This window comes from Callospermophilus lateralis, chromosome 7, assembly GCF_048772815.1.
Source record: "Callospermophilus lateralis isolate mCalLat2 chromosome 7, mCalLat2.hap1, whole genome shotgun sequence".
Classification (NCBI taxonomy): domain Eukaryota; kingdom Metazoa; phylum Chordata; class Mammalia; order Rodentia; family Sciuridae; genus Callospermophilus; species Callospermophilus lateralis.
In genome coordinates this window covers 28,940,235-28,956,332 of record NC_135311.1, presented here as the reverse complement: position 1 = coordinate 28,956,332, position 16,098 = coordinate 28,940,235, and the positions used below count along the sequence as shown (strand labels likewise).

Here is a 16,098-nt window from a genome sequence, read left to right as displayed (position 1 = left end):
GGAAGAATAAAGAAACAGATGTTAGATGTTTGTGAATTTTGTGTCAACTCTGAAATACCTTCAATAGGATTACATTGGGGTGACATTTCTGTTCTTAATGAATATTTGATAGTTGTGCTATGATCTATTAACACATTGCAATAGTGTTTTAAGCAGTTAGAACACAAATGGTTAGTATATTCAGTATTGTTCTTAAAGTTGTTTGTAGGACATTGAATTTTTGCTTTGTAAATTTTGTAAAATTTTGCCAAACTTTATAAACCTAACATTTAAGAATAAAAATATCTTGCTAGGTATAGCAGTCTGATATTTAATGAAAGGATAGCAGTGTGGCTATACGTAGTGGCACACCTGTAATCCCAGTGACTCAAAAGGCCGAGGCAGGAAGATCACAAGTTTGAGGCCAGCCTCAGCAACTTAGTGAGGCCCTGTCTCAAAATAAAAAACAGAAAGAACTGGAGATGTTACTCCATGGAATTACCCCTGGGTTTAATCCCTGGTCAAAAAAAATAGCAATGTGCCTTAGTTTTGAGTAGGTATTTATTTTCCTCCTTTAGTAATAGACTGAGTATATTTACTTTTCAGTTTTTCCAAAAGTATTTTTCATGAAAGTGTTTCTCTCACTTTTATGGGAAAAAAAATCCAAAAGTTTTTTGCATTTGTGTTCTTGTAGATACAAAACAGATGGAAAAGAAAAGGAGGCAATCCTTGAAGAAGATGATGATCTCTGGGTGAAAATTCGACATCGGCATATTGCAGTTGTACTAGAGTATGTGAACCCATTTTAATTTTTATTTCATATTTCTTAGGTATTCAATATGTTGTAGTACATTTTATAAATTTAAAATAGTTCTGTAAAAATATTCTACCTTCGAAGTTACAGAATTCCTTTACAATTTTACAGGGAAATTCCAAAGCTTATGAAGGAAATTTCATCAACAAAGAAAGCAACAGAAGGAAAGGTAAGCTCTTATTTAACTTTCAAAATAATGGTAAAGGTGAATTTTAAACTTTGTTGAATTTTTGTTTTATTTATTTAAATTTCCACTTGGGGAACATTCTAACACAGAAGTCAAGAAAATAAATACCTATGTACCTAAGTCTCACCAAAAGTTAGCATTTTGGGGCTGGGGATGGGGCTCAGCAGTAGCACACTTGCCTGGCATATGTGAGGCACTGGGTTTGAGTCTCAGCACCGCTTATAAATAAATGAAAGAAACATCTATCAACAACTAAAATAAAAATTTTTTTTTTAAGTATCATTTTGTGGGACTGGGGTTGTGGCTCAGTGGCAGAGCACTTGCCTCACACATTTGAAGCACTGGGTTCCATCCTCAGCACCACATAAAAATAAATAAACAAAATAAAGATATGTTCACGTATAGTTAAAAAAAATTTTAAAAATACCATTTTGTCTGTCTTGCTTCATTACAGTTGATTTTTAAAAAGGTGATTTAGTCAATTTCAGTTTACTGTTGGCATTTTTATACTGGAGTATAATTTACAGAAGCAAAGCACACAAATTTTTTTTTTTTTTTTTAATTTTTGGTATCGAAGACTAAACCTAGGGATGCTTAACCACTGAGCCATATCCCCAGCCCTGTTTATAGTTTATTTTGAGACAGGGTGTCAATAAGTTGCTTAGGGGCTGGGGATGTGACTCAAGCGGTAGCACACTCGCCTGGCATACGTGTGGCCTGGGTTCGATCCTCAGCACCACATACAAACAAAGATGTTGTGTCCGCCAAAAAAATTTTAAAAAAATAAAAATGTTAAAAAAAATTCTCTCTCTCTCTCTCTCTCTTTAATATATATATATATATATATATATATATATATATATATATATATATATATATAAAATAAATAAATAAATTGCTTAGCGCCGTGCTAAGTGGTGAGGCTGGCTTTGAACTCATGGTCCTCCTGTCTCAACCTTCCTGGGATTAACAGTGTGCACCACTGTGCCCAACAAGTACACAAATCTTAATGTACACTGAATAACTTTTTACTGATGTATATACCTATGAAACTACCACCTAAATCAAGATTAAAAACATTTCAAAAATTTCCCTCTACCTTTTCCCAGTCAGCAATCTGCCAGAGGTAAACTATTCTGATTTCTATCACCATAGATTAGTTTTGCCTTTACTTAAATTTCACATATATGGAATCTTATGGTATATGATCTTTTTGTTTGGCTTTCATTTAACATGATGTTTTTGTGATGTACACATTACATCTTTTCAATAGTTCCTTCATTTTTGTGTGATAGTAATATCATTTTTATAAATATACAGATATGCTTTGCTTAACAACAGGGATACATTCTTTGTGATACTGAAGCTTGAACCCCAGGGCACTCTACCTCTGAGCTACATCCCTAACCCTTTTTCACTTTTTATTCAAATGAGGTCTTGCTAAATTGCCCACAGTGGGCTGAGGTGAACTTGAGATCCTCCTGCCTTAACCCCCACCCCTCAGTAGCTGGAATTATGGGATGTGTCATGGCACCTGACTATAGGGATACATTCTGAGAAACGTGTCATTGGGTGATTTTGTCACAATGAGAATATCATAGAGTGTAGTTATGCAGACTAAGATGGCTGCATAAGTAGGTAATATAAATCTTCTGAGACCACCATTGTATGTGTGGTCTATCATTGACCAGAACATTTTATACAGTACATGACTGTACTGCACTTTGTTTATGTGTTTGTATTTCTCCTTTTGATGGATATTTGGACTGTTCCAATTCAGGCAAATTTTGAACAAAGCTTCTCTGGATATTTTTGTTCATATTTTTTAGAGAATAGATGTCCTCTTTTTCTGGGATATGTTAAAAGCAGAATTATTGAATTATAGGGAATATACTTAGCTTAATAAATGACAAAAGATAATGCCAAACGTTTATAAAGTATTTGAACCAATTTACACTCCTGTCAGCAACATATAAGTGTTCCAGTTGCTCTGTATTCTCACTATTCCACAATATTTTCAGGGTTTTTCCCCTCGCCCAGTTAAAATTTTCAACACTCAGGAGGCTAAGCAGGAGGAGTGCAAGTTCAAGGCCAGTCTCAGCAAATTAGCAAGGCCCTAAGCAACTCAGCAAGACTCTGTCTCAAAATAAAAATAAAAAGGGCTAGGGATGTAGTTTAGTGGTAAAGATTAACCCCAGTACCAAAAAAAAAAAAAAAATTATTTTTGAGGTGGTATCTTTATATATATATATATTTATCTTTATTTTATTTTTATGTGGTGCTGAGGATTGAACCAAGGATCTCACACATGAGAGGCAAGCGCTCTACCACAGAGCTACAACCCCAGCCCTATGAAGTGGTATCTTATTGTATTTTTAATTGATTTTTTAAAATAAATGATAGCGGAATGCATTACACATATAAAGCACAATTTTTCATACCTCTGGTATATTCACACCAATTCGTTTCTTCATACATGTACACATTCCACCATCATTGCTAACCCCCTGCCCCTTCCCTTCCCTTCCCACTCCTCTCTCCTATCTAGAGTTCATCTATTCCTCCCATGCTTCCACTCCCTATCCTACAATGAGTCAGTAACCTTGTATCCAAGAAAACATTTGGCATTTGGTTTTTTGAGATTGGCTAACTTTACTTAGCATTATCTTCTCCAACTCCATCCATTTACCTGCAAATGCCATGATTTTATTCTCTTTTATTGTTGAGTAATATTCCATTGTATATGTATACCACATTTTTTTTTTTATCCATTCATCTATTGAAGGGCTTCTAGGTTGGTTCCACAGTTTAGCTATTGTGAATTGTGCTGCTTTAAACATTGATGTGGCTGTGTCCCCGTAATATGCTGTTTTTAAGTCCTTTGGGTGTAGACTTGAGGAGAGGGATAGTTGGGCCAAATGGTGGTTCCATTCCCATTTTCCAAGGAATCTCCTTACTGCTTTCCATATTGGCTGTACCAATTTGCAGTCCCACCAGCAATGTATGAGTGTATCCCTTTCCCCACATCCTTGCCAACATTTATTGTTGTTTGTCTTCAAATAGCTGGCATTCTGATAGGAATGAATTGTAATCTTAGTTTTGATTTGCATTTCTCTAATTGCTAGAGATGATGGACATTCTTTCATATATTTGTTGATTGATTATATATCCTTTTCTGAGAAGTGTCTGTTCAGGTCCTTGGCCCATTTATTGATTGGGTTATTTGTTTTTTAGCTTTTTGAGTTCCTTATATACCCTAGAGATTAGTGCTTTATCTGATGTGTGACGGATAAAAATTTGCTCCCAAGATGTAGGCTTTCTATTCACCTCACAGATTGTCTCTTTTGCTGAGAAGAAACTTTTAGTTTGAGTTCATCCCATTTATTGATTCTTGCTTTTAATTCTTGCACTATAGGAGTTTTATTAAGGAAGTTGGGGCCTAATCCCACATGATGAAGATTAGGGCCTACTTTTTCTTCTATTAGATGCAGTCTCTGGTTTAATTCCTAGTTTTTTGATCCACTTTGAGTTGAGAGATAGGGGTTTAATTTCATTTTGTTGCATATGGATTTCCAGTTTTCCTAGCACCATTTGTTCAAGAGGCTATCTTTTCTCCTACGGAGGTTTTTGGCACCTTTGTCAAATTGTAATTTTGTGGGTTAGTCTCTATATCCTCTATTCTTTACCATTGGTCCACCAGTCTGTTTTGGTGCCAATACCGTGCTGTTTTTGTTACTATTGCTCTGTAGAATAGTTTAACGTCTGATATAGTGATGCTACCTGTTTCACTCTTCCTGCTAAGGATTGCTTTAGCTATTCTAGGTTCTTACTGTATTTTTAATTTATATTTCCCTTATGTTCTTAAGCTTATTGGCTGTTTGGATATCCTATTTTAAGAAGTGCCTGTTTAAGTATTATTTCTGTTTTTAATTGAGTTGTCTGTTTTTCCTACCAATTTGTAGAAGATATTTTCTGGATGAAGTCCTATATATAAGTCTTTTCATAAACAGAAGTTCTTAATTTTTATCAGTTTTTCATAGTGCTTTTGTGTCTTGATTAAGAAGTCTTTGCTTGTCACAAGATCATTAATATATTCTTCTGTGTTTTCTTTTAGAAGGTTGATTAGCTTTTACAAATCTATAATTTACTCAGTAATTTTGTTGTATATGTGAAGTAAGCATCTAAGTTCATTTTATTTCTATATAAAAAAACCCAGTTACTCAAGCACTATTTATTGAAAAGACTGTGACCATAAATGCCTAGGTATATTTCTGATCTCCAGTTCTTTTCCTTGTTCAGTGTAGTGTGTCTGTCTTTGTGACAATACTGCCCTGTCTTAATGTACTTTGTATTAGTTTTAAAACTTGATATTGAAAATCTTTCAACTTTTTCAGGATCATCTTAACTTTTTGTAACTTCAGCATTTTTATGTATATTTTAGATTCTGCTTGACAATGTCCACAAAAACATTTCACTGAAATTTTTATTAAGTTACATGAATTTGTACACCAGTTTGGGAAGAACTAATAGAAATATAAAGTCTTCTTACTCATTGAAATGGAGTATAGCTCCATTCATGTGGCTCTTCTTTAATTTCTCTTAGCATTGCTTTATAATTTTCACTGTAGAGATATTGTGCATTTTGGATTATTCCTAGGTATTTGATTTTTTTATGTTATTATAAATGGTAATTTTTTGAACTCTGTTTTATCAGTATATATTAGTATATTGACCTTGAATTCAGTGACCTTGCTAAATTTATTTTTTAATTCTAATGCTTATTTATAGATTGAATTTTTAAAAAAAATTTTTTTATAGTTGTACACAAAACTTTAATTTATCTTTATGTGGTGCTGAGGATCGAACCCAGGGCCTTGCACATGTGAGGCGAGCACTCTACTGCTAAACCATAACCCCAGCCCCTGAATTTTTAATATGTACAATAATGTCATCTATGAATAAAGAAAATTGAGCTTATTCCTTTCCAGATAATCTTTATATACATTAAACTATTTTTCTTAGTAGTTAATATCTCCTGCCTCTGGCTCATACCTCCAGTAAGAAGTGGAATAGAACTGGTAGTAAATATCCTGTCTCATTCCCAACCGTAGAGGACATGTGATTCATGTTTCATTATTGATTATTATGTTAGTTTTAGGTGATTTTAGTTGTATCCTATATGAGACTAGAGTAGTTCCTTTTTATTCTTAACTTGCCAGCAGGCTTCTTTTTAAATTTTTCTTCCCCTTTTGTGTGTGTGTGTTTTGTTTTTGTTTTGTTTTTTTTTTTTTTTTTTTTTTGACTGGTGCATTATAGTTGTTCATAAAGAGTGGAATTTGTTACATATTAGTACATGCGTATCATATAACAATATAATTTCACCAATACCCCTCTTTGTTTTTCATGAGATCACTATCCACCTTTCTTTTCCTTTTTCCTCTCTTGCTTCTACATATGAGAGAAAACCCTTGACCTTATAAATTTGGCTTATTTTGCTTAATATAATGGTTTCAAATTCTATCCATTTTCTGCTTACAGGTTTTTAAATGTGTGTGTATGTTTGAGTGTGTTTTGCTGGGGATAGGACTCAAGATCTCTCACATTCTCGGCAAGCACTCTACCACTGAGCCACATCTCCTATACCTGTTGTTTTTCTTTTAATAAGGAAACATTGTTGGAATGATTCAAACCTTCTTCTTCTTCTTCTTCCTCTTTTTTATTTTTTTTTTATTTTTATTGGGCATTGAACTCAGCAGTGCTCAACCATTGAGCTACATCCCCAACCCCCCTTTTTAATATTTATTTTTTAGTTATAGATGGACACAATGTCTTTATCTTACTTTATGTGGTGCTAAGAATAGAACCCAGTGCCTCAAGCATGCTAAATGAGTGCTCTACCTCTGAGCTACAATCCCAGCGCTCCCAACCCTGTTTTTACATTTTTAATTTAGAGAGAGGGTCTCACTGAGTTGCTTAGTGCTTTGCTAAGTTGCTGAGACTGGCTTTGAACTTGCAATTCTCCTGCCTCAGCCTCCCAAGCATACAGTGTGCATACTACACACAACTCAAGTGCTTTTTCAATATTGTATTTTTTTTTTCTTTGTTCTATTAATGGGGATGAATTACACTTAAATATTTTCTAACATTAAATCATCTGTGCTTTACTAAAATAAACTTTACTTGGTCACAATGCATTATCCTTTTTCTGTATTGCTGGATTCTACTTACTAATATTTTGCTTAAAATGTCTGTCTCCATGTTTATTTTTCCCCGGCTGGGCGCAGTAGCGCATGCCTGTAATCCCAGTGTTTCAGGAGGCTGAGGCAGGAGGAACATAGGTTCTTTTTTCATGAAATTTTTTATTACTGTGTCATGTTATCTCCAATATACCTTTGAGTATCCTTTTTTGTTGTTATTATTTTTGTTTTTGTACTGGGGGTTGAATCTAGGGACACATAACCACCAAGCCACATCCTATCCCTTTTTATTTTAAGACAGGGTCTCTCACTAAATTGCTGAGGCTGGCATTGAACTTGTGATCTCCCTGCCTCAGCCTCCTGAAACGCTGGGATTACAGGCATGTACTACCATGCCTGGCTAATATACTTCTTTTAGTTATTGTACTATGTATTTTTAATGTATGGCTATTTTATAAAGTGTATTACCTTATAGTACACTTTTTGCATGTCATATATAATTCAGAAACCTTATAATAGTTTGGCTCCATTTTTTCCTTCCTTTTTTGTACTTTTGTTTCATGTGTTTTATTTCAGTGTGTGTTTGTTTTAAACACTCAGTAGATTTTTATATTACCCACATATATATCTAGACTTGTGTTGTTTATTCTCTATTGCTCTCTAGTTTTTTCTTCTTCTGGGCTGGGTTAAATTCTCTCAACATTCTTTTTGTCTAAGGACATTTTTGTTTTGTAAGTTTTTCACATACTTTTGCTGGATTTAGAACTTATAGTTGGGAAGTTTGTCCCCCTTCCCTCTTTTTATCAATTTAAAGATTTCAGTATATTACTTTCTGACTAATGTAATTTCTGTTAAAGAAGCCAGCTGTCATGTATCATTTTTTCTCTGAGTGCCTTTAGTAATATTTTCTTTGATTATTAGCAGTTTGACCATGATAATGCCTTTCTTTCTATGTACAGTTTTCTTGGCATTTATCCTCCCTGGGGTTTGCTGAGTTTCTGTAATTACTGGGTTGACAACTTTACTCATATTTGTAAAATTCATGGCCATTAGTTTCTCACATCTTGATTTGTTCTATGGCACTGAGGTTTGAATTCTGGACCTTCCATAGCTAAGCATACACTTTCCCTCTGCACTCTATCCCCAGCCCCACATCCTGTGTGATTGAATATTGTCTGTTAATCTATTTTTTTGTTAACCTCAATAATTCCCTACTTCTTTCTTCTCTCATGTCCAGTCTGCTATTATTAAACCCAAATAATATAAAATTTATCCTTATAGTATACAGTTTTGACAAATGCATACTCTCATGTAACTTCCACCACAGTCAAGATACTAGAATAGCTCCATCACCCCCCAGAATTCCCTCATGACCTTTGTAGACAGTCTTTGAACTCTACTTCCCCATCCCCTGGCAACCACTGATATGTTTCTTATCTCTGTAATTTTACCATTCCCAGGTTTCATATAACTGAAATAACCTACTATGATTTTTTTCATTTAGTATAATGCACTTAATATTTATCTATGTTACATGTAATAGGAGAGTCTGTTACTTTTTATTCCTGATTAGTATTCCATTTGCATGGATGTTTATTACCAGTTTTAGAGTATTTGAGTTTTTTCCTCTGAGTTTTTGGAATTCATGAATAAAATTGCTTTAAGTATTATTTTTTCCCACAGTGGACATTCACATCTGTGAATAGATATTTTCATTCTCTTAGGAAAATACTTAGGAGTAGGGTTGCTTTGTCATATGGTATACATATACTGAGATTCATAAGAAACTTCCAAGGTGTTTTCCAAAGATGGGGTACCATTTTGGAGTCCAACCAGCATGACTGTCATTCATTGTTTTCGTTTTAAAGTATTATAATTAGTTTTAGGATATTCATTGAATTTTTAAGAAATAAATTCTAATTCTCTGTTGAAATATTCCATTTTTGGATCTATGTAGTCCATCTTTTCTTTTGCTTTCTTCAGTATTAACATGTTACTTTTAAATCTTTGCTAACTCCAATATCTAGATCTTCTTGGGACTACTTTTGATTGTGTGGTGGTTTCCAAGTCATTTTATTGTGAATTTGATGATTGTTTCTTGAAATAGTAAATGCTATCCAAAATAATATTAAAATAGCTTCCATTTTTCCTCTCTCAATCTTACCTCCCTCCTTTCTGCTTCCTCCCTCCTTCTCCTCCCAAGAGACAGTCCACTGAGTAACCTCACTTAGGGATTCTCCCTGCAGATTTGAGTCATTTCCAAGGAATTCTGCTGGAGTGGGGAAAGCCTTTGGAATCTCAGGATGACTAGGTTAAGGAAATGGTATAGTGTCTGTGGGGGAGAGACAGCACCTGGGGCAAGAGTCTACCCCAAAGAAAAGGTTGTCTGAAATGTTCACAGTTCATTCTTTAGCCTCAAATTATGACATTTATTCCAAGAAAAAAAAATTACAAAATATCCATCCCTTGGTTTCTTTCCGTTCCCCCTTCCAGGATTGAATGCTGGCTGAGGCTATGTGGTAGGGCAGCCCTCACATGTGAGGTCATCAGCAACACTCAGATGCATCTTCTCAACAGAGGTATCTTAAAAGGTCATGGTGTCCCAAAAAGTTCTCTTGTTGTTAATAGCCACATCCTTACTGCCAAAATCTTATAGCAAAACCAATTCTGTGTCTGTAGTTTCCCTGTTGGTAGGAAAGTCATAGTTGATGAATAAAGAAAACTGTTGCATGTCAGCTTCTCTGACCAGCATGTCACTGGTAACCAGTATTCTTCTAGAGCCTGAATGGAAATGCCTCATGATCACATCTCATTCTTGGTCTTTATCTCCATTCATGGCAGAGACAGTGAAGTTTTGGGCATGTATCTTCTTAGTGAGCAATCAACCTTCGTTCAGGTGTTGATGAAGATGCCTGCCTGGGTGATAGTCAGTTTCATAAAGTCACAGAGTATGTTCAGCTTCCACTTCTCTCATTCTGTGTTGATGGAGAATTGGCAGACACCCTCCAGGATAAACTTTTCCTTTCGACAGGAATCGGAATGGGGTCTCTCATGAACTTCTTGGTTACCCCAAGTACCTCAGAAGGCATTGTAGCTGGACACCCCAAAACTACTTAGGTTTTGCTGTTGAGCTTTGGGAATTTGTCATAAATCTGCTCCTTGAATCTATAGCTTTTAACATTTCAACAGCTTCATCCAATATAAATATATTCGTATTGGGGAGCCAGGTATCTCTGATTATAACAGCATATCACATAGTCAGGGGTACCCATAATGATATGGTCATCTTCCATCTGTAGCTTCTGCACCTCAACACTTATATTGATTCCTCCAATAAGGATGTGATCAGAGGTATAGCCACCTGAGTCTTCTCATCCAATTCTTGAGTGGATTCCAGTACCAAGGCCTGTGTAGCCTTTAGATCTAATTCAGTCTGTTACAGAATCAAGATGGTAAATGTTGTCATTTTTCCAGAATGAGTTTGAACGTTCATGTTAAACATCGTGTTAAAACTCTTAATATGAGGAATAATGACTTGCTATTGCATTTCAGAGAACTTTTCAAGGCCATTGGTATAGATGCCATGAATGAGGGACTCTTGAGAGATTTATGTCATCAAAGTTGTCAGCAGTCTTCATTCCAGTTACTTTTCTTTTTTCTTTTTTTAAATTATTATTATTATTTTTTGCATTACAATTCTTAATACACCTCCAGTTACCTTTTTTTATTAGCTGTTCAAGACAATACAGTGATCTTGACATATCATACATTTGATTCAAATAGGGTATGAATTCTCATTTTTCCACGTGTACAGATTGCAGGATCACATTGGTTATATATCCATGTGTATACATACAGCAATCCTAGAGTCAGTTGTATTCTGCTGCCTTCCCTATCCTCCCCTCCCCTCCCCTCCCATCCCATCCCATCCCATCCCTATTCTCTACCCATTCTACTGTGACACTTATCTCTCTCTTTTTTATTTTTTTCCCCTTCACTTCCAGTTACTTTTGATGATGCCTTCAGGCTCTCATAAGGCTATTGTTTCTGGATTAGGAATCCTGATTTGCAGGCATGATTCTTAGAAACTTATTGACTATTTTATCACTTGAATATTGACCTCTTTCCTGTTCTACTTATTAATTTTTAATTGTGTGTTAGACATAGTGTATTATACATTGCAGAGACTCCAGATAACGTTCTCTCTGCAGTAAGTGTTAAGTTTCATCTGGCAAGTAGTAAAATTGCTAAAGAATAACCTTAACTATGTTGAGACTTCATGTTAGGTGGTGTTTATGATGAGTATATTTCACTTTTGCACTTAGTCCTAAGTCATAGTCCTAGAACTAAATGTTTAGGGTGTTCAATTAGGTCTCTACTTTGAATCTGAGAATGTTAACATTTTCTTATCACTAAGACCCCTTCAAATCTCTGTGTAGTAATTAACCCAATAGTTGTCCACTAGGCCTCTGAGAGTTCTGCCCTGTATGTGTGCAGATTAGGGGCCCAAGGACACCATGCTATACATTTTGGGTTATATTCTACCTGGTTCCTTTCTCTCTGGCACCCTGCTCCCCAAATCCTACGTTAGCAGTTTCAAACGCTAATCATTTTTTATTTTTTACTTTTTTCTTTTCCCAGAGAGATAATTGTTTTCTTCTTCTCAGACTTTATTTTCAGTGTGGTTTGGAAAACATCTCCAGGGAGAAGTCAGGGTGAATGCAAGAATCACCTTCTGTACTTTCCTTTACTCAGAACTGTTTTTTATCCATTGCCTAAAAGTTCTTGTTTTATTTATTTGTCCATTCAATTTTGTTTGTAGGGGGAGAGTAATTTTGATATCATCTATTTTGTCTTGACTAAAATTAAAAGTTTCATAAAGTTTTCTTTTAAAAATTTGCCAAATGTAACCAGATACAGTGGTGCATGCCTGGAATCCCAGCAACTTGGGAAGCTGAGGCAGGAGGATCGCAAGTTCAAGGCCAGCCTCAGCAACTTAGCAAGACCCTAAGCAACTTAGTGAGGCCCTGTGTCAAAAATAAGAAAGCCTGGGGATGTGACTCAGTGGTAAAACACCCCTTTGTTATCCTCAGTACCCAAATATAAATGAATAAATTAAATTTTGCCAAATGTTTAGTAAATTAACTAAATTTAGTAGTTTACCTAATACTTCAGAATTTAAAAGTTGTAGCATAGAGTAATCATAGGTTTACTCAAAATATTTTTATATTTCTTAGACATCACTTAGTGCTCTTACCCAGCTGATGAAAAAGATGCCCCATTTCCGTAAACAGATTACTAAGGTAAGCAATATTGTCTGTAAGGTACTGTATTATTATTAGTTACTTGATCTAGCCAGTCCTGTAGTTAAGATTAGCAGTGACTTTCATGGAATATTTTTTGTGCATTGTCCTCTAAAACTCTTAAGACTGAAATATCCCAATATCTAAGCTTTCCAATAACATTTCTACATATGTCATTTAGATTTATTCAAATCCAGCATAGACTTTTTTGTCTTTATCTTGAATTGCTAAGCAGAATAATTTTAGTATTTATAAACCTCATAGGAATTCAGCAGTATATTGACCAATGGTTGTCATTCTACATGTTACTTTATATTAGTAGTTATATATTAATAGATTAAGGAGGTTTTAAGCTGGTGGGGGCAGGGGGCTCTGATAAACTTTTTTTTTCCTCTGCTATTCCAGGTCTTTTTCCATATCACTGTCAGAATAACTTTTATATACTTTTATCATGTTGCACTCCAGTCAGAACCAATGAAACCTTTTCTGTTGGTCTTTAGGAGCTCACTGTTTTGGGGGTTTTGTTTTTGTTTTTGTTTTTGTTGTAAATGGACACAATATCTTTTTATTTATTTTTTTATGTGGTGCTGAGGATCGAACCCAGTGCCTCACACTTGCAAGGCTCAACCACTGAGCTACAGCCCCAGCCCCTCACTGTATTTTTTTGTCACCTTATTTTTATTCTCAAACACATCACAAATTCAGCACTTCCATTTTGGTTTTTGTTGATTATCTCCCTTTATTCCCCCAGCCATCTAGTTATTAATCTTGCCTTCATCTTCTGTGTAAAATCATAATATGAGGTAGCTAAGCAAACATTATCCCCATTGTGCAGACAGGGAAACTGAGGCTAAGAAGATGTGGTGGCAGTGGGCTGTGAGGTGGAGGTGTTTGGCTTGAAGCCAAAACAGTCTGATGGCAAGGTGCTTTACCTTCCTGAGCCATAATGGACCTCACAGGCACTGGCAGGCACCGGGGCTCGTTGGGGATCCTGGCCTCAATGTGCTTTGCACACAAGGCCAGGTGCTGGCAGGCAGTATACAGAAGGCACACAGGTGACACACTGCTTGCACATTGCAGCAGAAGTTCACATGCAGCACTTGTAGCATGTGCCAGTGTGCCACCATAGCCTGCTTGTTCCCATTGATCACATCAATTTTCACTTCCTTTCTTGAGCTGTTTCCCTTACTTGTAGTTTACCTTCTTTCACAAAAGTCCATGGTTTTCTCCATTGTTCTTTTAATATTATCATTTGCATAAAAATAATTAAAATGCTTTAAATGATTGATTTCTTCTGTTTTTCAGCAAGTTGTTCATCTTAATTTAGCAGAAGATTGCATGAATAAGTTCAAGCTTAATATAGAAAAGCTCTGTAAAACTGAACAGGTATGAGCTAAGTCAGAAATACTTATGTTTATAGATTTCCATAATGAACTTTGTAAGTTAAAATGTAATATTTTGCTAAATACAATGGTTGATTTTCTCAAAATCACAGACTCTTAGAAGGAGACCAACTTAGACAAGCATGTTAATACATATTAATCATTTCCCAATAGTGTTAGTCAACTTGCTGTTCCTGTAAGAAATACCTGAGACAATCACCTTATAAGGAGAAAAAGGTTATTTTGCTTCAGTTTTGGTTTGTTGATCAAAACTCAGTTTTTTAAAAATATTTTAGTTGTAAATGGACACATACCTTTATTTTGTTTATTTGGGTTTTTTAAATATTTTATTTTTTAGTTGTAGTTGGATACAATACCTTTATTTTATTTATTTTTATGTGGTGCTGAGGATCAAACCCAGGACTTCACACGTGCTAGGCGAAGCGCCCTACTGCTGAGCCAAGACCCCAGTCCTGTTTATTTAGTTTTTTTTATGTGATGCTAAAGAGCAAACCCAGTGCCTCACACATGCAAGGCAAACGCTCTACCACTGAGCCACAACCCTAGCCCCTCAAAACTCAGTTTTGTAGGTTTCAGTACATGATCAGTTGGCCTTGTTTCTTTTTAGTCCTATGGTGAGGCAGCACATAGCATCAGTACATGTCAGAGCAAAACTGCTTGTATTGCAGCCAGAAATCAAAGAGGAAAAAAGAACGGGTATGAGTTCCACTACCCTTTTCAAGGGCATACCCCGCAATGACCTAAAGATCTCCCAGGAGGCCCCACTTCTTAAAATTTCTACTACCTCCCAATAGTGCCATGTTGGTGGAGGTATCTTAGTAAACAGTCCTTTCTAATCTATGATTATGTATTTTGGTTGAATGGAGTGATTTAGGTTTTGGGAGCATTATTTGAGTACAGGATTAAATATAACACCCTGCAGAGAACTGCACAGGCACATTATATTTGTTTTAAGAAGCTTTATATATAATGTTTCAACTAATTAGATCATTGTACTCTTCACAGAAACAGAATGCAAGTTGTATATAATATTAACTATTCTAGTAGCCACATTAAAAAGGGAAAAAGAAAGTACAATTAATTTTCACAATATGTTTGACTTGGGGCTGGGGTTATGGCTTAGTGGTAGAGTGCTCACCTAGCATACATGAGGCACTGGGTTCGATGCTCAGCACCACATAAAAATGAAATAAAGATATTATGTCCACCTACAACTAAAAAATGAATATATTTTAAAAATATGTTTCACATAACCTGATACACCCAAAATATTTCAACATATAAACATAAAATTATTAATGAAATATTTTACTTTTTTTCACACCAATTATTCAAAATCTGGTATTTTACACCCAGAGCATATCTTAATTCAGATTGACTACATTTCAAGTGCTTACTAGCCACGTGTGGCTGGTGGCTACCATATTGGATATCATAGGTTTAGATTAATAATTTTCTTCTCCGATTTACTTTTTGACCTTTTGCATTTTGTACAACGAATAGTTTACAAATGATGTCCACATTTTCATGTGAAATGTGTGTTCTGGGGGCTGGGGTTGTAGCTCAGTGGTAGAGCACTTACCTTGCACGTGTGAGGCCCTGGGTTTGATCCTCAGCACCACATAAAAATAAACAAATAAAAATAAAGTTAAAAAAAGAAAGAAATGTGTGTTTTGTTAAAATTTGATGACTTCATAATAGGTATTTTTAAATAAAAAATGAATTTGGATTAGAGACCACTGACTTTATATATATATATATGTGTGTGTGTGTGTGTGTGTGTGTGTGTGTGTGTGTGTATATGTATGTATGCATGTATATGTATGTATATATATTTTTTAGTTGTAGTAGGACACAATACCTTTATTTTATTTATTTTTATGTGGTGCTGAGGATTGAACTCGGGGCCTTGCATGTGCTAGGCGAGTATTCTACTGCTGAGCCACATCCCCAGCTCAAGTCCACTGACTTTTATTTTCATTAAGGATCTGGCACTTGGAACTGATGCAGAAGGACAGAAGGTGAAAGATGCTATGAGAGTACTTCTTCCAGTTCTACTCAACAAAAATCATGATAATTGTGATAAAATAAGAGCAATCCTACTTTATATCTTCAGTACTAATGGTAATTGATATTTTGTTTATTTTCATTAACGCATTAAAGTACCCAGTTCTGCAATCATTTTTTAATAAATAGTTTTCTACTAATCATAAGA

General features: G+C 35.2%; 1 protein-coding gene and 1 pseudogene across 2 annotated transcripts in view; one reads left to right on the top strand and one right to left on the bottom strand.

Annotated features, from left to right (window-relative positions):
* Positions 1–16,098, top strand: part of Stxbp3 (syntaxin binding protein 3) — a 69,284-nt gene that overhangs the window by 39,765 nt on the left and 13,421 nt on the right. For both annotated transcript variants that reach the window (XM_076863155.1, XM_077109890.1), the window contains exons 10-14: positions 674–769; positions 905–962; positions 12,415–12,480; positions 13,786–13,866; positions 15,869–16,007. In XM_076863155.1, the coding sequence (XP_076719270.1) occupies positions 674–769; positions 905–962; positions 12,415–12,480; positions 13,786–13,866; positions 15,869–16,007 (440 nt within the window). The remainder of the gene's footprint in view (positions 1–673; positions 770–904; positions 963–12,414; positions 12,481–13,785; positions 13,867–15,868; positions 16,008–16,098) is intronic.
* LOC143403393 (eukaryotic initiation factor 4A-I pseudogene) lies at positions 9,828–10,815 on the bottom strand (annotated as a pseudogene).